Source organism: Camelus dromedarius, chromosome X (genome assembly GCF_036321535.1).
Source record: "Camelus dromedarius isolate mCamDro1 chromosome X, mCamDro1.pat, whole genome shotgun sequence".
In the NCBI taxonomy this organism is placed as follows: domain Eukaryota; kingdom Metazoa; phylum Chordata; class Mammalia; order Artiodactyla; family Camelidae; genus Camelus; species Camelus dromedarius.
Window position 1 is genome coordinate 103,104,153 of NC_087472.1, and position 26,426 is coordinate 103,130,578.

Below are 26,426 nucleotides of genomic sequence, written 5' to 3' on the forward strand. Positions count from 1 at the left end.
TGTCGGCTCGCCCTCCCCTCGCTGCCTAAGCCTTCCCTCCGCGAACCGGCTCCCCTCCCCACAGCAACACGGCTTCCCTTCCTCAGCTCAGCGACAGGGGCTTGCCCTCAGCCGCCGCCGCCGCCGGCCAAGCCCCGCCGCGCTCGCGGCCCGCGGCCGCCGTAAGTCCCGGGAGGCGAGTGGGGGCGCCGGGGACGGGGACCAGGGAGGGAGGGTCGCGAGAGCTCTCCGCCGCCCCGCCAGCGCCCGGACGACCCCACCCCGAGCTTGCCCGCCCGGCCCGCCACTGGGGCACGGCGCCCCAAAACTCACTTCTCTCCGCGTCCGTTCCCCTCTCCGCTCGGCGCCGCGCCTCGGGATGCGGAGGCCAGTCTCGGACGCTGCGGCGGCCCCGCGGCACCTGTGGTTCGGGAATCACCTCAAGTTTTGCGGCGTATTTGCGGGAGGGGTTGGCGGCGGGGGGCGGCGGCGGCGGAGCACCCTGGGCGCCCTCTGCGCCGCGACGGTTGCCATTGTCTGCTCCGCTCCTTAACTGTCACCTCGCCCGGGCTGGGTCAGTGATGAAGTGCGGCCCCGTGGGGCAGTGGCGGGGCATCGGAGACGGCTGGACCGAGAAACGCTGGCCCCGAGCCCGCTCCGCGGCCGAGCCCATTGTTTTTAATACCAATCTCGAGGAATTGAGGTGCCCTGTGATTTGTAGCAAAATCGAAGCATTCATTGGTTTTGAACTAGAGGAAAGGAATACTTGTGCCTTGCGATCGCGTATCGTCCCATGTTAATATATAATTTGTTTTAAGGAGAGTGAATTGTTTATTCGTCCTACAATGTGGGCGCGGGGGGTGGCACGGATACAGGACCCTGCTACAGACTGCCTTGAGTCCATACTCCTTTCGAAAGCAAACCCCCAGCCCTCCTGGTCACCGAGATCCTGAAATACGAGTCTATTTTTTTCCAAGTTCTGGTAACGGGTTTGCATTGAACGTTATCTAGTTGATGCTTTACTTGCTGTCCCCTTCGAATGCTGCTACCTTAACAGGACTTCTGTGTGAGGCACTTTGATATCATGAATATTATTCGTTTAATTCGTGCCAGTGATGCGTTTTAAGTGAGGTGTAATAAGCCACTTTTAACTTTAATGAAGTTAAATTGTCGCATCGTAAATTTCTAAATATCTTATTGATGCCCGTTTGGATCATTACAAAGGGCGACGGTAATTTCTTAGCGAGATTTAGGGCCCATTGTATTCTAAACTGATCGTGTAAATTCCCCCACCCCAATTCAGTATGGTGTGGTGAATATTAAGAGTCAGGCTGGAATCTTACTTGCAGTAACACTATTAAAGGAACTTAGTTAGAAGAAAAAATATATATATCTGAATTCTACCTTTAAATTACCTTTGGAGGAACAATGCTTATCTGTTTGCAGTTGAGAAGACCGATTGAATTACAAAGAACTTTCTTTAAATTTGAACATGTAGGCTAATCAACATTTGCAGATTCCAAATAAATATATACAAAATAGTTTGTGTAAAATACACTAGAATTCAGCATCCACTCCAGCTGTAGATGCTGTTTTTTATCGCTTTAAATGAAGCGTTTCATGTAATATCTGAATGTGTGTAGCTCTTATTTCAGCTTTTTAAAGGTTTATATTCTCTTTGGTAATATTAACTCACTTTATTATGTGTATATTTATGTTGGAATTTTTTAAAAGTGAGATGAGAAGGGATACTTAAATCAGGCTTTTATTAAGAAAAATGTGCATTTGTGAGTCTTTTTTGGTTAATAGTTTAGATCTTTTGTTTTGCTTGAAATATGTAAGGATACACTGAAGAGAGCATTCTAAGTGATAGCTGATAGCTGTCTGTCTACAAGCAATTCGGTTCGGAACTAGAACAGCGTGTTCTGTTTAGGGTGAAAAATAGTAGATCTGTTTCTTTGAAATGCACCTAATCCAGTAGATGTTAACAATTCTCTTTTGATGCATATACAGTCCTGTAGCACAGGTGCACAATAGTTTCTTAAATTGCAAGAATTATCTTTCTTTTTCCTCAGAATTTTCACTTAAACTTTTGCCTGTTCCCTGCGCTCCCCCCCCCCCCCAAACTTAAATGGAACAGGGTCGTGTTGGGAGTTTTACATCTGGCGAGAACATCTTTCTACAAGAATTTCCTGGTATTTTAACTGGCATAGAAATATTGATGGTTTCTCATCATTTGTTAGCTAAATGCCCTGTTCCCTAAGACTTGTCTATGCAACTTGTCATCTTAATCTTAACTTTATTGAATCAAAGTATTGCCTGTAATCTTGGTTCTATTTGTCTTAACAGATGCAGTTTATGTTGCTTTTTAGTCGTCAGGGAAAGCTTCGACTGCAGAAATGGTATGTCCCATTATCAGACAAAGAGAAGAAAAAGATCACAAGAGAACTTGTTCAAACCGTTTTAGCACGGAAACCTAAAATGTGCAGCTTTCTTGAATGGCGAGATCTGAAAATTGTTTACAAAAGGTATAATTTTTATTTATCAGAAAGGTGAAATAGAATCAAATGTTAAATCATTTATAATGTGGAAATTGCAGGCTTTTGAGGATGATATTTGTAAATAATGATTACTATAGATGAAATAAGCTTAAGGTAAAGCTTTGTATTTTTAAAATAACTTCTGTTTTGATTGTTCACCCAGGCTGCAACAATAAAATCATGGAATTTTTTAAACGAATTATATAACTAAAGGCATAAATGATAATTCATGCTTAATCACCTTTTTTTTTCAATGAATTCATTTCTTTGCAGGGGAAACTAGGATCAGTATTTTAAATTGTGTGAGTAGTTCTCCGAATTTAGATAAGCATTTACCTCCCCCTACATCTTCCCACAAATCTGTAAAGTAATGACTGATGTTTGAAATGCCTTTTTATCTGACTTGTAGAATCTCTTACTTGCTTATAAACAGCTTGGATACATAGACCATTTCAATCATAGATGTGTAAAAACTGGATATATACAGGATCTGTTCGTTAGTAGTGTTTATTAATTTGAAGTACACTTGTTACTGTGGCGGAGGTGTGATTAGATCTGGTAGATAGATAATTTTGCCAAGAACAGATTTTTAAAATTTTGATGTTGCAAAATGACTCATAGATTGGCTTTGAACAGTAAGCTTTTTAAAAAATGTTATACATCTTTATTGATATCTGAAACTTTTTAATACCTTAAAATAAATTTTTTAAGACTGTTCTAATCAGGTTAAAAGAAATAGAATTACTTTGTTTCTTCCTCACTCCTGTTCCTGTATGAATAATTTACTGAATTTAAGATAAGAATGTTTCTGCATATAAAAAATTCTCTCCTTTGGGGGGTTTGCAGGGAAGTAACAGCATGGGCTGCAAGGACAGTCAAAGAGAAGTCTGGGTTTTAACTCAGCTTTCCTTTAACCACTCTGGTATGGGTGGGGTTTGTGGGGAAGATGGCAGAGAAAGTCATGAAGACTATAGGACATCTAGAATTTTTAAAATACCAGACTCCTCTTTACAATAGAATGAATTTAGTCATCTTTGGGTGATTTTGTATTTGCTGAGAAAAATCACAGCATTTTAGAGCTGGGGGATGTCAAGTGACTTTTTTTTTAAGCTTTTTACCCCAAGGATAGAGCCTTAAATGAAACCAGTGAAAGTGGAGGTGCTAGTGTGAAGTCAGGACTGCATGTCTACTCACTTGGCTTCCACCCTCTGTCTAGGAGATGATTCCTGAGTTTGAAAACCACTTCTGTTGATCAACTTCAGTTTTATTAGAAACAAACAAACAAAGGAGAACTGGGGAGTGTCTTGTCCAAGATCTGATGCTAGTAACTGGCATAGGGGCCAGAACTCAAATCTTAACCCTGGAGGCAAAGATTGAAAAGAAGCAGATTTGCATTTCTTTAAAGATCCTGTAACTGGGAAATGGGTGGAGGGCAGGCTGAGACTGGCTCCTGGGGATCTGTTAGGAGACTGCATTGTCAGGAGGTCCTGAAGGAAGACCTCTGCTGTGGGCTCAGCAGGTGGAAAGAGCTGTTGTAAAGTAAGTTTTATAAGACTTGGTCACTGCTAAAAGCAGTGAGGGTAGTGAAAGGAGGAGAGGAGTGAGGTGATCCCACATTTCTGGTTCAACTGATGGGGTAAATGGTGAGCTAGTAGAAAGTTGACTTTGAAGAGCCCATGTGACTTCCATTTGCAGATGCCTAATTTCTCAGGGTGGGTATAGGCATGGAAGTCTGGGGGGAAATTAGGCATAAATTGTTAGATCACCAGCATTCAAGCAGCAGGCAGAGGGGGAGAGGATAAGTATAGGGTCAGTCACATTGGGGAAAGGGAGAGAGTTTAAAAAGTAAGGTCACCAGTGCCAAATATTGCATAAAGTTCAATTAAACTGAAGAATCTATTAGATTTTACAGTGAGCATTTCACAGAGTACCCTATCTGAACATTTCAGTAGAGATGGAATTCTCAAAGAAAGGGGGCAAAGTGTGAGTGGAGACATTAAAACAGCAAGTGTAGACTGTTTGGGGGAGCTTTGCTAAGAAGGACAGAAGAGGTGATAACCACCATAGACAGGAGTGGGAGACAGGGTTAAAAAAACGGCCTGCGAGACCTAAGCTTATTTCTAGGTAGGGGAAGGAGTCCCTCGTGTGGAGGAGGAAAATACCAGCAAGGGAATCGATCCCATGAATCAAGATTCCTGCAGCTGAAGGAAATGGCTTGTTAAACAGAAGGAAAGAAAGCGCTAGTTGGTGTTCCTGTTCACAGCATTCAGCCCATTCATGTTGGACAGGCCGCTGCTTTTTCTTTTAAAGGCTATAAAGGGTAATCTAACCTGACTCTTACACTTTCATCAGCTCCTATAAATAAAGGTTCACTAAAAAAAAAAAAGCTTTACTTAGATAAAGTTTACATACAAAAGTTAGAACTTGTAATCAGTTTTCCTATGCATCCCCAATTTCATACTGAAAACCTCATCTATAGAACTTAAGGACGTATTTTTTGTAGATAGGAGCCGGTGATTTTTTTTCCTCTAGTCCAGCTGGAAGAGAAGATCTTTTAAGCAAAAGAATTTCCACTTAGCTCCTGAGAAATTCTGAACTAGCACTTTTGCTGTTCGTATCAGCAAGTGATCTTTATGTCTGCCTTCCTCAAATTGTCTCATCCACATTTTTCATCCCTGAGCCTTCCACATTACAGTTACCCATCTTGGGGAGGGAGAGGTGACGGGCGGGAGTAAGGATAATACAGCTGGAAAAACAGACTGAAAACTTGGGGACTTGAGTTCTGTTTCTCTGGGCCATTAGCTAGTTTTGTGACTTTGAGCAAATCATTTTGCCTTTGTTTCCTCATCTCTAAAATAAATGCTCTTGAAGATCCCATGAAGACAGAAAATGCTATGCTTTTTTGATTCCTATTTTGTGTAGCAAGTTATAGATTACAGTCTTAATACATATAACTACAAATTACTAGCTTTCAATAGGTCTGAGAGTACTATATTGATTTTCTTTACTAATAAAAGAATTTGTAATGACATATACCATTGGAATATTGAGAGCAGTTTGGTTACACTCACCCACAGTCAGCTGATATTTAGCTGACTGGAGAGAAGTCATGTGTTTTGAATATAAGAATAGGCACTTTCAGATGTTCTCTGAGTGCCAGTAATTAGAGTAAGCCTTAATCTACTCTGCTAAAAATAACCAGACATACCTTTCTTCTTACTGGTCTATTATTAATTTTACTTCAGATTTAGACTTACAAATATGCACTAAGAAAACAAAATGAGCTCATTACTGAATTTTTAAAAACCACTTGGTTCTAAAAATAGAGAGTACACTTCAGGTTCTCCTAGTAATCTTTCACTAAATCAGTATAACAATTCTTATTTCTCTCCCTCTTCAAAGCACGCAAAATATTGCTTTGAATATGTTTTAATTTTTGCCAGGTGCAGGATTACTTTACTGAATACAGTTCTAGGCTATAGTTTTTAATATAAAACTTGGGCTCTGGAGTCAAGTCTTTGTTCCTGGGAAGGTTACTCAGTTAAGCCTGAGTCTCCTGTAAATGCAAATAATAACAGTATCTCTCTGGAAGGGTTTTTATAAGAATTTAAAATGGTAAATTATGCCAAGACCTTAGCTAACATTTAATGCCTTACTCAGGGTGGGGACTCAATGTTACCTGCTTCTGTTTCTTCCTTAAGCTTTCTAGAAAGAGGTGCCTTCTTATAATACTGATAACTTGATGTTCACCTACAATGAAGGTTTCATTTAATTTGATAGCTTTTTCCATTCTAAGTGAAAGCAAACATTTAGATAGTGTTGCAGGGTTTTTAAAATATTACGGTTGGTGCTTAGGCACATCAGTACCGATGATATTTAAATTAATGTTTCTGAATGATTCATACAATCTAGGACCTTTGACTAGCGTTTAAGTGTTGTTCATTTGTAAGTAAAGAGACAGTACTGTGAAGAAGGAGCGAGCTTGGTGCAAGTATTAGATTGCTTAACAGTAGCATTGAAGAAATCTTGAAATTAACAGTCAAAGGAATTTTACCTGACACAGACTATTAGTAAATTCTTTCTAATTAGATTATTTAACACTCAGTTCATGTCAGCTAGTCATATTTGGTTTTTATTTACCATTTTTTAATGTCAGTCCCTTTAAACTTTAGTTTTCTTAATTCAGATAATTTATGAGTCATTTGTATCAGCTTCCCCAAATTTAAAAGTCTTATTTGAGGAGCATGGGTTAGGGAAGATGGAGAGTTGGAATATCCCATTGCCTTTTAGAACCATAAACAAAACATAGGGTAGTGCTGGGAAAGAAAGGAAGCACTTTGTTAATAAAGTTAGAGATGGTGCCCTGTTATGTCCTTCACGATAATAAATGAACACGTTTGAACACCTTCTCTCTAAGACTGCGGGAGACCCACCATTTAAAATAACTTACTGAATGTAGAAGTCAGGTAGAATAGACATGGCAAAAGTTTATGTGTGTGATAAGGGAGTTGGAATGGTAGAGTGGGAAAAGGCCTGGAGTTAAGGTCCGAAGATCAGATTTCTTGTCCCAGTATAACCACTTGGCAGGCTCTGTACTCATGGGCCTTTTTTTTTTTTTTCCCTCTTCCATAATCAAGGATGATGGGTAGTGCTTACTGTTGGAAAGATCAAATAAGATGAAATGTTTTTGATAACGTTGAAATTAATAGAGTTATGAAAATACTAGTTATTCTGATACTGAAGAGCCAGAATTCATTGAATTTCAAAACTGGGATTGTGTCTGTGTTAGCATATTATTTTGCGTTAATGCTGCTAGTGGTAATTGTCCATTGTGTTTTCTGAAAATCACTTAAATGCTCCTCAGTGAAAATTACAATGGCAACTGAGACTTGTTTGCAGTGTTTTAGGTTTTTTGTTTCTTTTCAAAAGCCTTAAATACATTTAAACCTTTTGAAAATACTCTTTTAATCCTCCTCCAAGGATTTGATTAGGTCATGTCCCTTATTCCTCAAGATTGTATGTTAATAAATTTAGGCTTCCTTGGATCAAGTATAACCGAGTCCCATGTGCTAGAATCCTAATTTGGAGGAGAATATGAGTTTTCCAACTTTATTCCTTCTTCAAGGGAAAATAAACTTTAACAGAGTAGAATTTGGAAAATTTGAGGACTCAAGTCTCAGTTTCCCCTGTCTTTTCTCTAACTTCTGTGATAACTTGGAACTGCTGTTTTTTCTCTTGGGGTTTATTCCACAATCCTGTAAACCTTTTTTTAAAAATAATTCTATGCTGTTAGAAGTCAAGATAGTAGTTACACTTGGGGTGGGAGGTTGTGACCTGGAGAGGTTAGGGGAGGGGCTTCAGGGGTTCAGTAATAATTCTGTTTCTTGATCCAGGTGTTGGTACACAGGTGGGTTCACTTTGAAAAGTCACTGAGCTGTACGTTTGACTTGTGTTCTTCTCTTTGTGTATACTGCACTTCAATAAAACTTTTCAGAACATTAACTTCACGTTTACAGTGTCTTCAATAAGTCCTTCAGGTGGAGAGTTTATTTTCTTTCCTGTTTATTTGTAGTTTGAATTAGTCACACAGTGCATTTTAAGTAAACTTAAGAACAATTTAGGTCAGCTATGTGTTAGAATATTCATCATAGAAAGGAGCCAGAAAGGAAGAAGAACAAAGTAAGTTACTCTTTCTGGATGATGTGGTTACTTTTTATCTTTTTTGCTTGCCTGTACTTTTCAAAATTTCTTTTTTATGCATTTATTACTTCTATAGTCTAGGAGAAAAATAATCTACTGTTGTAAAAAGGAAATAAATTGTATAAGCATGGGGTCTTTCACAGTAGGATATGAAAATATATTTAGAAAACATGATTATAGGGTAAACTTTTTTCCACATTGTTTTTTGTTACAGATATGCCAGTCTGTATTTTTGCTGTGCTATTGAGGATCAGGACAATGAACTAATTACCCTGGAAATAATTCATCGTTATGTGGAATTACTTGACAAGTATTTTGGCAGTGTGAGTAGTATTTTGCTTTAGTAAATTGAATGCTGTAGTATTTTTTTTAAAACCCTTTCTGTAACAAATTTATTATTTGATTTGATTGTTTTGGGGATTCTGACTATTTGAAAGAAAGGTGGGAGAGGGAAGGAATGACTATATTTCTTAGTGTGCCTAGTCAGTTAACTGCCAGAATTGCTTGACCCTACAGACCTACTCATTTAATTATGCTGGTGAGAATGAGGTTTAAAGTAGTGAAATAGAAGTAGCCCAACTGCAAAGATAAGTATACTCTAAGTGCTTAGTATAGAATTTAGATTTGGTTAGCAATTATAATCACATTACCCAGGAATATGTATTTCAAAAGATTAGTTTTTGTGAGTAGAAAATTATTCAGTTGCCCATGTTAGGAGTTTGCAAGGTGTATGGTCTTTTTTAGCTTGTAGGCATTGTGTTTTCAAGTACTTGAGATTTGAAAATTAAGCTGACTAAATCAATGATGGTTAGTTAGCAAGGTTACCATTTTTAGAAGAATTAAGATTGATTCACTCTGGTCAGATTTTACTGACTACTTGATGATCTTTTGCTTTCTTCAGCTTTAATTTTTTTTTTCTTTTCAGGTGTGTGAACTTGATATCATCTTTAATTTTGAGAAGGCTTATTTTATTTTGGATGAGTTTCTTTTGGGAGGGGAAGTTCAGGAAACATCCAAGAAAAATGTCCTTAAAGCAATTGAGCAGGCTGATCTACTGCAGGAGGTAAGCTACTCGTTCTCTTGACTAACATTAGCATGTTTTGCTCTTGCTAGGGAAGTCTCAGTCATCTTCTCTCATTCTTACAGTTTCAGAAATTACTCTGAAGCATGCTTGGCATGTAGTGTCCATGTGCAATTTATTGATTGGAATATGTGTCAGTCACATCAACTCAGTTATCTGTGGATGGATCATTTACTTTGGAGATGGTCTGTTGTATTGATGGCCCATTTTTGGACCCCAAAACATCAGAGTCCAAACCTTTAGAGGACAGACTACATTAAGATGGGAAAAGTAACAGTAATTTGAGAACTTTCTGTCCATTGTTCCAAATTACTTAAGATAACCTCTTTTCTCATTAGTGTGGATGATCAGGAGTTGACTGTGAGATTATGGCATTTTCATTCCATGTTGGTTCATATTTTCACCTCATGTCCATTACTTGCAGATGTAGCCAAGCAAATCATAGTGTTACAGTTACACTTTGTGTAGAATCCTCTAGTTTTGCATTAGCAAAATTAACTAAAAAGTATTTCTACTTCTTTGCTTTTCTTAAATAACAAACCATGTTCTGTCAAACAACTGTATTCTTGTCTTGCCTTGATATCACAGGAACCATTGATAAACCCCATTCACTTTCTAATTTCTACAGTTATCTTGGGTTAATTGTATATTTGATGCTCTGTAATAACAGGTGTGCCGACTACAAGCTCATATTGTAAAATTGGCTTTAAAGTTATCACCTTATTTTACTGTTCACTAATCAGACTTTTCTAAAAATTAGGTCAAAGCCAGGGTCACAAATCGGAAATTTTTCATATTTGTTCCTTCCCTTGATCATTATATTTCATTATTATGGAACTATATTCTATTCTATCATATTCTGGTATTTCCTCCAAGTCCTTCATCATTTCTTGAAGTTAAACATTTCATACATAAGGCTACGTTTTCCTAAAAACTTAATGATACCTTAATTCAGGTACTAAGTTGAATTATGCTTTAGTCATAATTGTGGTTTGAAACAAATTGAATGTTTATAGGTTGAGGAGAAGGAGCTAGTCAGTATAAAAATGTAGTCTGTTTTTGTGAGAGTAATTGTCTTTTTTATTATAATTTATTAAAGGAGGCTTTAAATCAGCAATTTTTTTTCCATTATAGCTTCTTAACTGTTGGCCTCAGTTGGGAGAGTGGGGAGCTCTTGGTAATCCCTCTGCATCAGTCACTGACTGGGTCAGTTGTGGGAATTGTTGAAGTTGAGATGACATTATCTGGAACATATATTAAATATGAAACAATGCATTGTACATTTAATGATCTTGAGTTACCAAAACAGTGGTTAAGGTGCCTATATAAGTAATGTTTAGGGCATTGATATCTCCTTGTGTCTGGATTGTTTTTTAAACTCTACTGGAAAATCACTATAGACTACAATATGACAAATATGCTAAATTTACATTATAGCATATTTTGAGTATTTAATACTAGGGGCTAAAAAAGTTATTATAGTTACGTGTTTATTTGTGAATGTGTGTGTATCTCACCTATCAAAGTATTTTAATAAGAAGTAATGTCTCCCTTTTTGAAGTAGTATTTTTATATCTTTAATTGGGGAAAGTAGGAATGGAGAGAGAAGCATAGGATGTCCATGGTCTCATGTAAAATTCTCTTTACCCCATCTCACCCTAGTTTTAAAAAATAAAAAGCTGACTACTGTTAATTACAGTTCCTTGTCTTTGGAAGGGAGCTATTTGGCCCTGTTTCTCATCTGTGACTACCTTTACATTAACCAAGTTGATACTACATTAAAACAATTTCTGTTCAGTGGTCTGAGTGGATCCTTTCTCGTACTTTAGCTATTCAGGTCTTAAGGCAGAAAGTGACTGGTCCATTATGAATTTAGAGTGACGTTAGGCCTTTATGAAGCCAAGTTGAAGTCTACGGGACAGTTAAGCTTCAGCTTATTCTGTTCAGGTTAACAAGTTAACCTGTTTATTCAGATTATTCACCAACATACTGTCACAGGAAATTCAGGATGACAAGATGCTTGTTTCCTAAAATAGAGTCATTTATATGTTGATACATAATACAAGTTTACATCTCTGGGAGAGTATTTGAATATATTATGTTCATGAAATAGATGGTAGAAGAAGATGAGAAAAAGCATTCCACAAAGTGCCAAAAAAGACTTGTCTGGACACCATGACAACAAAAAGAACTGTGATGATAGCTAATGCTTATTAAGCGGGTCATGAGAGCCTTTTTAACAAATGAAGTAGAGGCTTGGTGAGGTCTTAGGTAGCAGCTGGCAAAACCAGGATTCTAAACCCAGATCCGCTAGACTCTGGAGCTGTATGAAATCTGAACCACTGTGCTCTGTCCACCCTACCCCACATTCATGTATTTTCTTGGTATGCATATTTTAAACATTCTGTTTTAGATACCAACTTCTGTATGTCTCAGTAATACAGTAAAGAAATTCATAATTCTCCTGGACGTTTTTTTATACTGAACAGAGTAGGTTTCCTAAGACTGATGCCATCTTTTACTTTTTAGGTTGGAAATTTTCATTGTCCAGATTATCAATAGTTGGAATTTTTAATCAGATATATAAATATAAATAATATTTTCAAATTATTTCTTGTTGGATTTATCAAAATGCCTGGATCTATAATAGCTTTTCTGGTCTTACAATTTAGGGTATAATATTCACTTAGTGTACATCGTGGAATGATTTTGCTTCCAAAATTGTAGATATAGCTGTAAAGACACTTCTCTAAATGCAGCCTTAGATTTGTAGAAGTCCTAATTGATTGATTTGAATCTAGTTCTTCATATATTGTGATTATTTTTCTATTTGGTGTCAGGTCTTTTACTTGAATTGATTATTTCCAAACACTAAAGATTACTGAATTTATAATGAAAATATCTTTTGGCTTAAAGATGAATGCAAATTACAAAGTGATTTTGGTTTTAGTCCTTTTTTTAATTTGTGAAATATTTATCTGTATCCTTAAGAATGTATATTTTCTTCAGAAAAATTTCTTTAAAATTTCCCTTTTATCCAATTTGTATAAACGTCATGTAGTTTATTTAGGTAGTCCTTCATTTTATAGGCCAACAGGGTAAACAGTCAGTGGATAAAGTAGATTTTCTGCTAGTATTTTATAGTCAGTAATGAGAACGTAACATAAATGTGTATTTGAGTAAATATTGCTAGAATATCAGATACTCTGATTAATAAAGATAACTTTTTTATTTTACTTAATTACTTGGTAAAGGAGGTTTCAGTTTTGACATTTCTAGACCAAACTCTATGTTTATTCCTTTTGGTATTCTGTTGTATGAATACATAATTAGATTTGGAGGTAAAGCCCAGAAAAATCAGTCCATTATTCCAATTTCTAACATTTGACTGTTGGAATTTAAAACATGTTTTCTTAACATGCCACTGGTACTTAACGTGATGCTTAAATTATTAAAGTGCAACATGCTGAGATTACTAAATTGATTTTTTTTTTTTTTTTGCAATACTGGGTGCATTTTCCCCACCACCAATTAAATATCTATTTTAAGCTAGATTTTGGCAGGGGAGGGGAGGGCACAGGGGAGTGGTACAGTTTGGTTTATTTTATAAACATAATGACAAAGGAAATATAGAGTACATTTTCTTTGTGAAGTCAGGTACTTAACCAGTTTTTCTCTGCTCCTTAATTTTATAGAGCCAGAATGAAGAATGGGGAGGTTTGTCTGAGGATATCTTATGATAAAGAGCAGTCTAAGGCTTTAGTCCCTTTGATCCCCAACTTATTTATTGGTAACTACTAAATTTACCATTTTTGTGGCATGGATTAAATGGGGTGTTATGCATAGACTGTTGCACGTGAAATGATTTCAAGTCCTTGCTTGATCCATGAAGATCAAATAGTTAAATACTGGGCGTTGGGCTTTAACCCTCAGCAGTAGATGCATGATGGTGTTGATTAGCGCTTTGAGATGTGTCGACCTTTTTTTTTTGTACTAACAGCATCATTTTGAAATTTGTGGGGTTTTCCTTTTGAGCTTTGTTTGCTGTTGGTATTGTTCCTCACTAAAGTAATCTGAGAAATGAAAAATAAGTGAGGTACCAAAAGCAAGCATTACACTCATGAATTTGCTTCTACTTCGAGGTGATCCACTTCATGAACAGATTTATTGGATTTACAGTTGTTAATCTGCCTGTCTAGAAAGTGGTGCTCTACAGAGAATTAGTGCTGCTAAAATTGATTTGTTTTAGTGCTGGGGCTGCATGATATATCTTAGTACTATACAACATCTTTGTGGAAGTATAATTAATAAATCTGTTGAACTACATAAAAATGGAAAGGTAAGAATCTTAGGAGAAAAAGCGATTTCTTTAAAAAATGAATCTTGTAACGTAAAATTATTTTAAGTACTTATTGAAGTATTTAATAACATTATGCCTTTTAATAAGTTTTAAGTTTTTTTAAATTAGAATCTTGCTAATTAAGAATTTTGGGGCATGCTAGTGAAACTCAAGAATATTTTACATTGTTTTAAAACATGGTTTCAAATATGTACAATAAAATTTAACAGCAAAAAGCATTTTGATAAAAATTCTCTTAGGATTTGCTTTAGTAAGACAAACTCCTGTAATTCCTTTGTAATTACCATTGTTTATATTAAAACCTTTAAGTCTAAACCTTTTTGTTTATATTAAAACCTTTAAGTCTAAACCATTTTCTTATCACTTGGGTTAAAAGTTAACAAGGCTATAGTCATTTATGCCAGCATATTTTAATTTTTATAGGTAAGATTGATTGGGATCTGCTAGAACAAATTCTGGATAAGTGAGGTTTAGTTACAATAATACTTGAGATGGAAATTATAGAAGGGTAGATATAGATAAAACAGAAGGCCGAATAAATCTTACCTTTTACTTTGCATTTAATAAGAAACAATTTGGCCAAGTCCTTGGTCACTGGTTTTCAGGTTGTAAACATTTTGCTGTATGTTTATGTGTTTTTTGAGCTCTTTGTCTGCTTTTCAGAATTTTGAGGATTTCCCCCTTATGATTTAATTTTAATTCATTTTGAGCCAACTCTTGCTACTTTGGACTATTTGTAATAATGAAAAGTTGAAGTAACTTAAAATATTCAGTGACTAAATTGATTTTCAAAAGTATTCGACAAGCCATAGTATTATGTTTTTATATCACAATGGTTAAATAAACAAACCAAATTTTTTTTTAAGTAAATACTTTTATTTCTTGTTTTACAATCTCACATTTTGTATTCTCTTCTCCTTTTTTTTCAATGCTGATCCTGATCTACTAAATTAATTACATGAGCCCTAGGTTTGGGACCTGCACAGGGACTTGCAGAGTGTATTCCTAGCTGTTAGTGGTGATTTTTTTTTTTTCATTGAAGTAATTTGACGTGATTTTTTTCTTTAAAAAATACTTTCTGAAAAATTTCAGCGTTTGAGTTCTTTTTCCCCCTACTGATACATTCTTTTTTATTTTCTTTTATTGTTTCCTCTGTTGTCTTTATTTTTTTAAATAAAAATTCCCATTCTAGAAAAATTAACAAATACAGGCAAGCACATTAGAATGTAATCTTACTCACCAACCAGCTACAATTAGATTAACTCTAGTTCTCAGATGGGGTGAGTGGTGGGGCAGTTGTGCCTTCTCAGGTGCCATTGGGCAGTGTCTGGACACATTTTTGATTGTTACAACTAATCGTGGGGGGCTGCTGGCATCTAGTAAGTACAGATCAAGGATGCTGCTAAACATCCAGCAGTGCCCAGGACTGCCCTCCCAGAATAAGAAATTATCCAGCCTCAAGTATCAATAGTGCTGAGGTTCAGAAAAGGTTTAATTTAACACTGAAATATGTAAAGATTTCATTTATAGGTTCCATTTACATTTATGGACTGCTACATCTTTTCAATATAATATATAGTCCAGATTATAAATGACCAGCTGGAAATGAATCAAAAGTAGGGTGGGGGAAAAAAAACCTAAAAACTGTGAAACAAGGACACGTGTTCAAAAACACATAAGTGGCTATAAAAATCACCTCTGTGATTCACCCAAATTACTTTTACTCGGTAACCAGAGATAACCCACAGCAAAGCTTATGGGATATCACTATATAATTTAATTTCCTTAACAAAAACCAAATCTGTTAACATCTATTAAGGTAATTGAGTTTTTGCCTGGAAACAGAATTGAGCATACCCTGCAGACAAAACACTTTTGAATTTTCTGCTGATTTCCCTGTCTGCCTTGGGAATTTGATGGTTTCTTAAGAGGAATAGTTTAAGTGACCAGAATTGGTATATATAGACTTTACATTGTACATATAGCCTTTTTTGTTTTTCTTTTGTATCCTATTAACCTTAAAGAATTTACTTAATAAAGATATTCAGAGTTTGAATATTTGAAATTCAGTGATTTCCAAGAAATCTTTTATGTTTGGAAAATGCTGATTAAATTTAGGACATTTCAAGTATGATCCAAATGGAAGACCAGGGCAAATACAATTACTCTAAAATATGCCTAAAACTATTTGTTTACAGTCTATTACAGTCTAAAGTTAGAAATGCTAACTTAATTATCTTGCTTTTTTATTAAAAAAGTAAACTAACTGCCAGAGAAAGTTATTTGTCCTACTTCATCACTAACAGGTTTTAGAGCAGGATTTTGTAAGATATAGTTAAGTTATCCCCATTATTATTTTTAAGACTAATGTAATAGAAACAGCTCAATAGCATAACAGAAAAAGATAGCAGTAGATATGAATAAGTAGTTCACAGATGACAGAAAAAAACAAATGGTCCTTTTATTAAGGGAATGTAAATTAATTAAAGTATCAGTTAGACCCTCTTTTTGGTTTGTTTCTTGGATTGGCAAAGAATTGCTGCTTATGGGCACTTCAAATTGTATTCCATTTTGGAGGATTAGTTTGGTGTACACAGTTAAATGTGTACACCTTTTGCCCCATTAGTTATACTTCAAGGAATTATGTCCATTAGAAATGTACAGGTGCACCAAGATGCATGCTCAGGATAATGTTAAGCTATTGGAACTTACCCAAATGTCCATCAGTGGGAAATAGGTTAAGAAAATTCCAGTATAGCCATACAGGAAACCGTTACCTGGCTATAAAAGAAATGAGGTCAATTTCTGTATAATGATACAAAAAGATACTCAAGGTATATCAAGTAAGAAAAGATCTAGGAGCAGGACATTTACTTAATGGTGTTACCTCTGAAGATGTTTGAGGTTTCCCCTACCCCATTTTCTAGAAGTGTAAAACATGTATTTGAAGTATAAATTTTTTAAAATTTATAAATGTTTTAAAATGATAAAATGCTGTGTCAGTGGAAGATTCTACATTGTGTTGCTCCTTTTGGTGAAACTAGAGTAGAATTTGCTGAAAAGAAAGTTTCAGCAGGTAAACTGAAGCACTGGTGTGCCCTCAGGCCATTCTAGACACTCATCTGGAGCAACCATATTGTTCTTGCCATTCACTGCTAACTTAATGTAAAAAAATAACTCAACTTTCCTAGTGTCTCACAAGTGCTCATGAATAAGACACCATGAGCCCTGTCATCTAAAAGACACCTTATAAAAGTTCCTTCAGTTCTTTTCTTTTTATTCATTGCTAAAAATAGATCTTAGTGAGTTTGGATACTCTGTGGCCCTTTGGTCTTTAGCTCAAGGAATAGGGTTCCAGACTTGAGAGGAAGGATTTTGCCACAGTAATTCAGTGAGGCAATAAAGAGGACCATTGTATTAGAACATGAAGGACAATGGATATTACTTTGTAGTGCAAAGAACAAGTGAAGTCCCTTTACAAGAAAAACTGGAATAGAGCAGTAACTTCAAATTACACTTACATATATTTATTAAATGTACATTTTTTTTCTTTGACCACAATGTGTACTAGAAAGAGAAAATCAGGAGACTAGGTTTTCAATTTTGGATCCAGTACCACTAATGCTATTTAAGCCTTTCTCATCTCAGCAAGACTTAAACCTTCAGGTAATTGCTTGCTTACCAGTTTTTTTGTAGTTTACCAGATCAGTTTACTTTTGAGTCATCAGCCTAGTAGAGTGAGTGGGAATTTTTAAGGCAATGAGGTTTGTCTTTTCCTAGGAACGTAGGCGGTTTAGGAACAGGTGTGACTTAATTCCTCTCTGCTGTGTTTGTTATCCTAACCTTCCCACTACATCTGGTCCTTTTTTTAGGGAATCGAAAAAGATTATTCTTAGTATGGAGGAAAGTTGAACATGCATGTAGACTAAAAGAGAAGGAGCTAGTGCAGAGCATGATGAAAAACAGGAATAGAATAAAGGGGAAAGTATATTGGGAGGGTGAATAGAAATGGAATCAAAAGCATTGGTTTTCTTCCTCTGTATGAGGAGATAACAGATTAGTGCTGTAGTGGTTTTTTTTTGTTTTTGTTTTTGTTTTTTTCCCCTCATGAGTTGGATGAGCAGAATTGAAAATTGTTTTCTTGGCTTTGAGAATCTACATTAGAGGAGAGCTGCTGTGGGGACTAAGGAGAAAGAAGGGGTAGATAACTTGAAAATGTTGAGGGTTTGGAACAGACTGACTTAACTGGGAGCAAATCAGTGATTTGCCCAGGACTGAAGGCCCATTTCAGATGGAAAATAATATCTAATCTTTATTCAGAAAATAAGTCTTCAAAGAATCTGTACTAAGGGCAGTTTGTGGTTTGTATTCATGTAATACAACCAGATTAAAAATTTTTTCTCACTATTTTCACTCTGGCCTTTATTCCCACATAATCACTGACGTTTCAGTGCATTAAACTCAATTTGCTAGGTAAAAGAAGACAGTAGGTCTAGTTCTGCACTGGTCCTTTGTGTGTATTTTAACAGACTTACTCTCACCCTCCCCAATTTTTAATTACTATAATTATTCCATGACTCATAAGATGTACTGGTGGAATACCGGAGTTATATTTAATCTACTATAATGTTTTCCTTGTACATAAGAGAAAAAATAACTTTGTTAATTATGAGTGTATCTATCATTTAGCTAAAAAATCAACCTTAATATTAAGTGGCCATTAAGACATTTATAGCACAATTTTTTCAGAATCTAGCAGTTTAAACTGGGGAATTATTTTAAATATGTTATAGCAACTTAAAAGTGGTAAAAGAATACATTTATTTTTGTGCATTTTAGGGTTTGTTTTCTTCTTGAAGGATGTTTTTCCAAGGAAGAGGATTTTTTTTTACCTATGGAGAGTATTCTTCACAATTGATTGGATGCTAATTTCTTGTTTAAGTACAGTAATAAGGATCATTGCTGTAAAGAATAGTTTGGCTGGTTTATCAATCCTTTTCTTTCCTGAAAGTAGTAAAAGGTCTGTCAGAAATGCCTGGGGAAGTCACAGTTGAGAATTGCTCCTATAGAATTGTTTGTTCTCTTTCGTTTTATAGTCAGTCACCTCTGGGGAGGAACTGCTGTGTACTCAGCCCTATTTGGGAAACTACTTTTCTCTTTTCTTTTAATGGCGTAGGCATAAGCTCTCCATGGTTGGTTTTTACATGGTGTGGTATAAAATTAAGAGGGAAAACAAAAAGATGAAAAGCTATAGTATAATAATATAAAGGCTCAAAGTACTGGTATTATTTAGGTGAAAGGTTATTTGATAGATTTAAGCTTTTCTTGTTCTCTCTCCAGAAAACAGAGGCTATGTATCACAGCAAGAGTTTCATTGGGTCTAAGAAAGCGTACTAGAATACGTGCTGGAGTACTGACATGCATCAAAATGTAGTAGGACATATATTCATTTTGTAATTATAATTTTGTCAAGTTTGTTACTTATATTTTAGCATTACCTGAAAAGTTTAACTACATTAAATCCCAAGGGATAGTCTCCAGTTATTTCATTTAACTGATATTTTCATAGGGAATTTTGCTCTGATAATGATCTATCATTGGGGCTTATAATTTATTTTTTTACATAGAGAATATTGAAATAGGTTAAGAGTTAATTGACAAAAAAAAAAGTACTATTAATGCCATTGAACAGAAACAGAATTCCCTCATGAAAATGAAGCATTTAGGGGTTTAATTTATTATTAATACTATTTTAGCTTGCTGCTTCATTCCACAACATTCTAAGTGGAGGAAGAAAGGCAATTAATTTTATCTTTAAACTGTTTAGGAATTATCTGAGGATTAAGATTTAACTGGCTTTTTTTCCTCAGATACTTTTGTATTTAATGGTTATTATATAAGTATCTGTTACATATTTTATTGAAATAGTTTACATGGCTTTGTAGCCTAACATTTCAGAGTGCCAAGTTGAATAAATATTAAAATGAGGATATCTTATAAGCCCTCAAATAAGCAGTTTTAAACTTTTTTGAGTCATAAGGCTTTTGGCAAGGTATAATCCTTTTAAGAGTCTGAAGGGCCATGGGCCCTCTTCTCAGGAAAATCTGTACATCATTTTACCTCTAATTTCAGGGAGTTCTTGGAGTCCCTAGAAATTCATCTCTGCTGTACACTCTAGGATCAGTTTAAAATCTCACTTCAGGTTACCTTGTTGATGTGAGAAACATCTTTTTAGGTACATTTGTAGACATAGACATTTAACATCTATTTGGAGAATCCTTTAAAATCTGTCATGAAGATTATTTAAAAAGTAATATCCTTAGTCACAGAGGTATAGTCTTGAGATTTTTTTTTTCTTAACTAAGTGAACCATTAAAAACCTCCATTGCTACTTAAAATACTAAATGGGTGACTACTCTTCCATTTTTTCCTTTAGGATCTGTAAAAGAGTTAATGGTCACCTTAGGATGTAATGATTTTCATTAAGGGATTGACATTCCTTTGCTTTGTGTAATAAAATGCTGATGAACTTGAACACTGGTGGGAAGGAGTATTCTAACTGGATTTTCAGTTAACTCAGTATTGACCAAATAATTTACACTGAAAAGTCTTTTCAGTTTATTAGTAAACACAGTACTTTAGGATTTTCTAGGACATAGGCCATCATTTTGGTTACCATTATATACAGTAAAGTTATAAAAAATGAGTCTGAACTCTGGGGCATCATTTAAAAGTTAAATGTACCATAAACCAATATTCTAAAAACAAACTTCTAAGTTTCAATTAAGTTTTCTTTACTGCGTACTAAACATTCTAGAAATCTGATTGTGTCTGTGTCAGTTTGTATACTGTGTAAGAATATATGCATTTCTTTTGTAGCCACGTCATGAATATTTTAATGTCCCTGTGTACTAAATGACTACTCATCGTGTGTGCAGAATTTCACAGAGGAAATAGAGAGCTGATATGCTTATGAAAGAAAATATCCTCAGCTTGGTGACTGATTACTTTATATAGTAATAATAGAACATTTCAGAACCAGTACTTTTACAATTGTAACATTTTTCCTGTTTCTATCCTCTTTTCTATTTTATTTTCATTCTATATGTGATCTTGATACAACTTTTTCCTGCTTACAACTGGTTTAATTTTTCTTGAAAAAATATGACCTATGACTTTTGAGTAATGTTTCATCTAAAACACATACATGTCATCATTTATGAACTATCTGTGATTAATCTTGTAAGAGGAAAACCTAACAGTCATTAAAATATTTACCAAAGAAAATATAGCTGAAATGCTAGGTCAAAATAAGCAGTGCCATAGTGTATAGCATGGTTTGGTCTTCACATGTTGAGGGGGCAGTACTATGTTTAGGGTGATTATATTACAGTCTGTATGAGCTGTTGTTTTCTAATGTATCACATAAAAGTGTATTTGGAAATAATACAAGAAAGTAAAATCTGTACTATTATACACTATTTAATGTAAAACATTCACAATTTTTAAGGAATTTGTAATACCACATGTATTGAATCACACTTGTGCTATATACAACGGTATCAAACAGTCTCTTTAAGAACTATCAGAAAGCTATGTCAGGAAAGTCTATTCAATAGTGAGTAACCCTTTCAGAGTATTAATATGGAGTTTATTTTCTATAGTTCAAATTCTAATATTGTTTAAATACCAATATTTTATTAGTTATGGTTTTATAATTGCCTTCATTTAGATACTTAATGATTTGTTAAATATGGTTTTATATTTCTGAATATTAAAACTTTTAATATTGATCATTTTTGTGTATACTTTTAATAAAACATGCAACATATTTTATTATAAAGGGGAAAGGATGAAATAATTCATTGTTTATATCTAGAGAGCTTAAAGCCTGAGTTAAGTAAGCTACCATTAAACAGTAAATTCAACAGATGCTCACACTGGTTTACCACTAAAAGAAGACATGTGAAAATGTGTATTAGGCAGGTATGCAGATCAGTTATTTCCATTCTTACCATTCTCACTGTACTGCATTACATTTGAAGCACCTGGATGGGCTATCAAATGAGAAATTTAGCATTATACGTTGAAAGCATTGGGAAACATTGGTCTTCATTTCCATTTTTTCCCTCTACCCCTCCCCCAGCCCTTCAACTTGTCATTCATCTGGTTTTAATGGTGCATAAATATACATTGTCTCATGCCTGTTTGCTTTGGATGCTATGTGCCAAGCTGTAACAAAATGTTGCTTCTTTTGTTATCTGTATACAGCTGCTTGCTTTAAATTAGTAGATTCTGAAATAGCTTTCCTTGCATGTCTAAAATAAAAGTATTGCATGTACTGTCTCATGTGAATGACTTTTTTATCCTTTTGATAAAAAATAGATTTCATAGTTTAGTTTTTACAGGTAATTTTAAAAAGTTGTGGTTAAAAAATAACAAAATTTATTAGCTTAAGCATTTTTAAGTGTACAATTCAGTGATGTTAAGTATATTCACATTGGTGTGCAACAGATCTCCAGAAGTTTTTCATCTTGCAAAACAAAGTCTGTACCCATTATAAACAACTACTCCTTACTTCCCCTCCCCTCAGCCTTTGGTAACCACCTTTTACTTTATGTTTCTATAAATTTGACTACTTTATATAATAGTTTTTCTAGGTAATTTTGAGCTACAGTTTGAGTGTGAATATGGGAAAATTAATTTTATATTATAAATACAATTGGTAAAAAAATTCAAATGTACTATTTGTGCAAGTCTCAAAGGAATAAAATGTGTAAGTGATACTTTCAATCTAAGCCTTTTAGAAAGGACAGATTTTTGAAATAATGCATATTTGATAAGCAACACGGTTCTCTTCAAGAAATACTATATAAGATTGCAGACAGTCAGTGCACATAGGGAAAATCTGACCAGCTCCAGGGAATAGGATGGGGGGACATTTTTGCATGGATAAGCTAAGAATATTAACTCAATAGAATTCAATGTAGGCATCCTTTTAATAGGTACATTAAAGGTTGTATGACATTTTAAAAATTATTTAACATTAAATGGAAATGGTTATTTTTAAATTGTCTCCTTTAATATGTGTGATTCAGATGTCAGTCTTGCAGTATATTTAATGTTTAAGGCTCAACATAAATGAAAGAGATTGGCTTATATCACTCTTGGGAGTGTTGCATCATTTCCATGAAACTTTCTTTACAAGCTATATTATGAAAACTCTGAGACATGCAAATAGAATAATATAAGGAACCCTCAGTCACTCAGTTTCAACAACCATCAACTCAATACTGCAGTTGTTTCATAAATCACCACCCCACCCTACTCCACCTTTTTTGCCTGAGTATTTTAGAGCAAGCCCTAGACATCCTATCATTTCATCTTTGATACTTCAGTCTGTATCCCTAAGAGATAAGTGCCACAACCCCCCCCTGCAAAATGACAGTAATTCCTAATATCTTATTCTTGGTTTGTTTTTTTCTAATTGTCTGAATAATGCATTTTTATAATCGGTTTGTTAGAACCAGATTCCAAACAAGGCTCACACTGTATCTGGTCTCTAAGTTTCTCTTAATCTTTAACAACGCCTCTGCTTTTTCCCTCCCTTACCTTTTTTTTTTTCTTTTTTAACTGAGTCACCTATACATACTGTAGAATTTCCTCCATTCTGTATTTGGCAGATTGTAATGGTGATGTTTAACTTTTCTTGTCCTCTGGATATATTTAGGTTTGTAGCCTGGTTAGGTTGAGGTTCACTTTAGGGGGGCAAGAATGCTTAATAAAAAATAACCTTTTTTCACCAAAGCAACTTTTACCCATTTTTCATTAATATACAAACATACTAAAAGATCATATGGACTTTATATAGAGAGTTAATTTATAGTAAGACTAAATACCTTCTTTAAGATTTCAGTTGTGTAATGGATCAGCTAATTTTTTTTTTAGCACTTTCTGTGAATCAGGCTCTAAGCCTATTTCCCTTAGTCTCTACATACGAAGGTAAGTACTATGATCCTTGTTTCCCAAATAAGGAAACAGACCATGGAGTTTAAACAATTAAGTTCATTCCATGTAGTGCTTTACATACAGTTAAATCTAATGTATGGATTTATGGTTTAATTAATTTTTCTTTTCCTTGTTTTGTGCTGCACCACAATTAGGATGCAAAAGTAAGTTATTAGATACAAAATTGTTTTCCTTTATCAAAATCTAGTATGCCTTTTAATTACAAACTTGTTGCTAGTAATACCTGAAATTTGACCTATTTGGTCCTTTTTTTATTTTGTGATGTACAAAATTAGCTAGTTTGGGAATTAAAAAAATTTTTTTTCTGGTATGGCTGCTTTGTTTAGTCTTCTTTGACATTTAAAAATGAGTGTTCATTGTTACATAGGACAAAAGTGCTTTTTGTCCCAGAGCATTCTTTCTGAATATTGCTTCCACGGAAGGCATTGTTTGCTCTGGGGAGCTCTGGAAAGGGGAGTTCCTGAAGCCTTGCTGCTGAGGACAGTTAAGTCCAAAACTGAGTAAAAACTCAAGAGAGGAAGACATTTCTGTAAATGCATGTGACTCAAAAGAAAAAAGAAAAAAGCATGGAAAATAAAAATATGTGAAGAATGGGGAGAACTTAGGAGGTTTTCCCTGCTTTTTGTTTAGGGGAGCTTTTGGATTTTAACAGTAAGATAACTTACCTTTCCTGTAGAAATGTTGGTAGCAATGATTTCCTAAATTGCCAGTGGGTTTGCAGTGAGTTTGACTGCTTTTTGTGTTAGCAGCAATGGAGCCTAGCACGTTGGTAGGTTATCAATAGGTATTTAATGCATGTTGAAAATAACCTCCTGTGGTCTCTGATGTTTGGGACGTAAAATGCTAAATAGACAGTAGCTCTCAATAGTAAAAGTGCCATACGGCTGAACTACTTGCATTCAGCGTTTTTCAGTGAAACTTGCATGGCCTTCCGTGTCGATTTCACATTCTCAGCCCTCCCAGGATCTGCTTACCAGAGTCTCACATTTTCCCTCCACAGGAAGCTGAAACCCCACGTAGTGTTCTTGAAGAAATCGGACTGACATAACTCTCCTCCCCTGTTGATGACTTCTTGTGGCATTTCACACACTGTAGATGATCACTGCCTTCATGTCCATGTTAGCTAATGGTGTAAGATGACGTCTTGTCAGTATTACTGTTCTGCTAAGCTGCTTCATTCAGGCCTACACAATTTTTTTTTAAAGGGAACTTTGGTTAATCAAGTGATAACAAGGGACTTACATAGGAATTAGAATGAATGCAGAAAAAGAAAAGTAACTTTTCTTCCTGTTTTAAAGTTTATAGGTCTCTTTCTCTTAATCTGATTATGTGCATCTATGAAAATGACAAGATCAGGCAATTTATTACTTACTGTCTTTGGCAAAAGAAACTTAAATTATGTGAAACCTGATTTTATGAAACCAAAGACCAGTGCCGCATTTCAGTATATATGAGAATAAAGGGAATTGACATGTCACGTATCAAATGAAGGAAAATTTCACTGTATGTTGAAACTTTAAAGAAAAATAAATTTATACCAAAGACCCTTATTAGAAACTAAATACTTAAAACAAAGGGAATACGCAAAAGACTAAAATGGAATGATGCTGTTTTACACTAAAAATTGTTTAAAAGACTTCTGAACCTGGGACAGGGAACAGAGATCAGCTGTTTCAATAATAGTAAGTATGTTATTTTTAAGGCCAAGGAATATTTGACTCCTGAGATAAATTTTTTGTGGTCATAATCATTTAGTCACTTAGTTGGATTATCACTTAGTTGGATTATTTTTGATGCCCCCAAAATAAAACAGAAATGTTGACTTACCAGGGATTTTTAGTAACAGTTTCTTATGAAAAGTGTGTTATTCTCTTCACAAAGTGTTGCATAAGTCATTGTTTAAAGCAAGGGTGCTTGTTATAGCCAAATTTATTTTGCTCCCCTATTGCTTCTCTCCACTTAGAAATAGAGCAAACTTTAGGGCAGCTTCCTTCCCTTCCACGACACTGTCTACTTATCAGAAGTCATAAACACCACCTTTCATGCGAAAGTTGAGTTGAATGAGATAAAATGGCATTAGTGGGCCCTATATTTTTTAAGGCTATACAGTTGTTTCAGTGTCACTTTTATACATACTTCTATATATGTAAACATGTCTTCACAGTTTACACTTTCATTTGTATGCTGGGCTGGATTAAGCTTTGTTGTGATTGTGACCAATATTCAGGCCACGTGAGCATTGTCTTATGACATCGCCAATTAGTTATAATAAATGTTCAACGTACACCACTGCAGTGTGTTTTTATCTGTCTCTTTCCAAGTTTGTCAAACTATAAAGAGCTAAAGGAAGAATCTAAAAAATTTTTTGAGTAAAATGTTGAAAATTCACCTCCATTTGAATGTGGCCATTGTTAAAAGCACACACAAGATAAATGGTGGAAGATTGAAGGAAACTTCGTGTACTTCAAGCTCATTAAAAAATAATGTGGAGTCCATGCTACTTATCTACACATTTATTTTCAATCAATCAATAAATGCCGCTTTTAAAACCTTGATGCAGTTGACTTTTCTACTCTATGAATGAGCAACTTAAATTACTCCAGGTAATCAAAGGTATTCCAAATCAACTGGAGTCTCCCCCATGAACTGGAGGTGCTAGTACACTTGCTGAAATGAACTGGTATTTGCAAACTAAGGCCTAACATAAGTAGCAAATCAAAACTTTGGTTAACATGAT

At 35.0% G+C, this 26,426-nt stretch overlaps 1 protein-coding gene across 4 annotated transcripts; it reads left to right on the top strand.

Annotated features, from left to right (window-relative positions):
- The first annotated feature begins 25 nt into the window (after positions 1-25).
- Positions 26-26,242, top strand: AP1S2 (adaptor related protein complex 1 subunit sigma 2). 4 transcript variants are annotated; one of them, XM_031445835.2, is made up of 5 exons: positions 26-161; positions 2,329-2,507; positions 8,434-8,542; positions 9,145-9,282; positions 20,540-23,284. In XM_031445835.2, the coding sequence occupies exons 2-5, from the start codon at positions 2,329-2,331 to the stop codon at positions 20,573-20,575; spliced, it is 462 nt and encodes a 153-aa protein (XP_031301695.1). In that variant the 5' UTR covers positions 26-161; the 3' UTR covers positions 20,576-23,284. The 4 variants fall into 4 exon arrangements, with proteins under 4 accessions (XP_031301695.1, XP_064339454.1, XP_031301694.1 ...); XM_064483384.1 differs by lacking the exon at positions 20,540-23,284 and adding an exon at positions 12,996-13,280; XM_031445834.2 differs by lacking the exon at positions 20,540-23,284 and adding an exon at positions 24,690-26,242 and having other exon boundaries at positions 27-161.
- Positions 26,243-26,426: the final 184 nt, after the last annotated feature.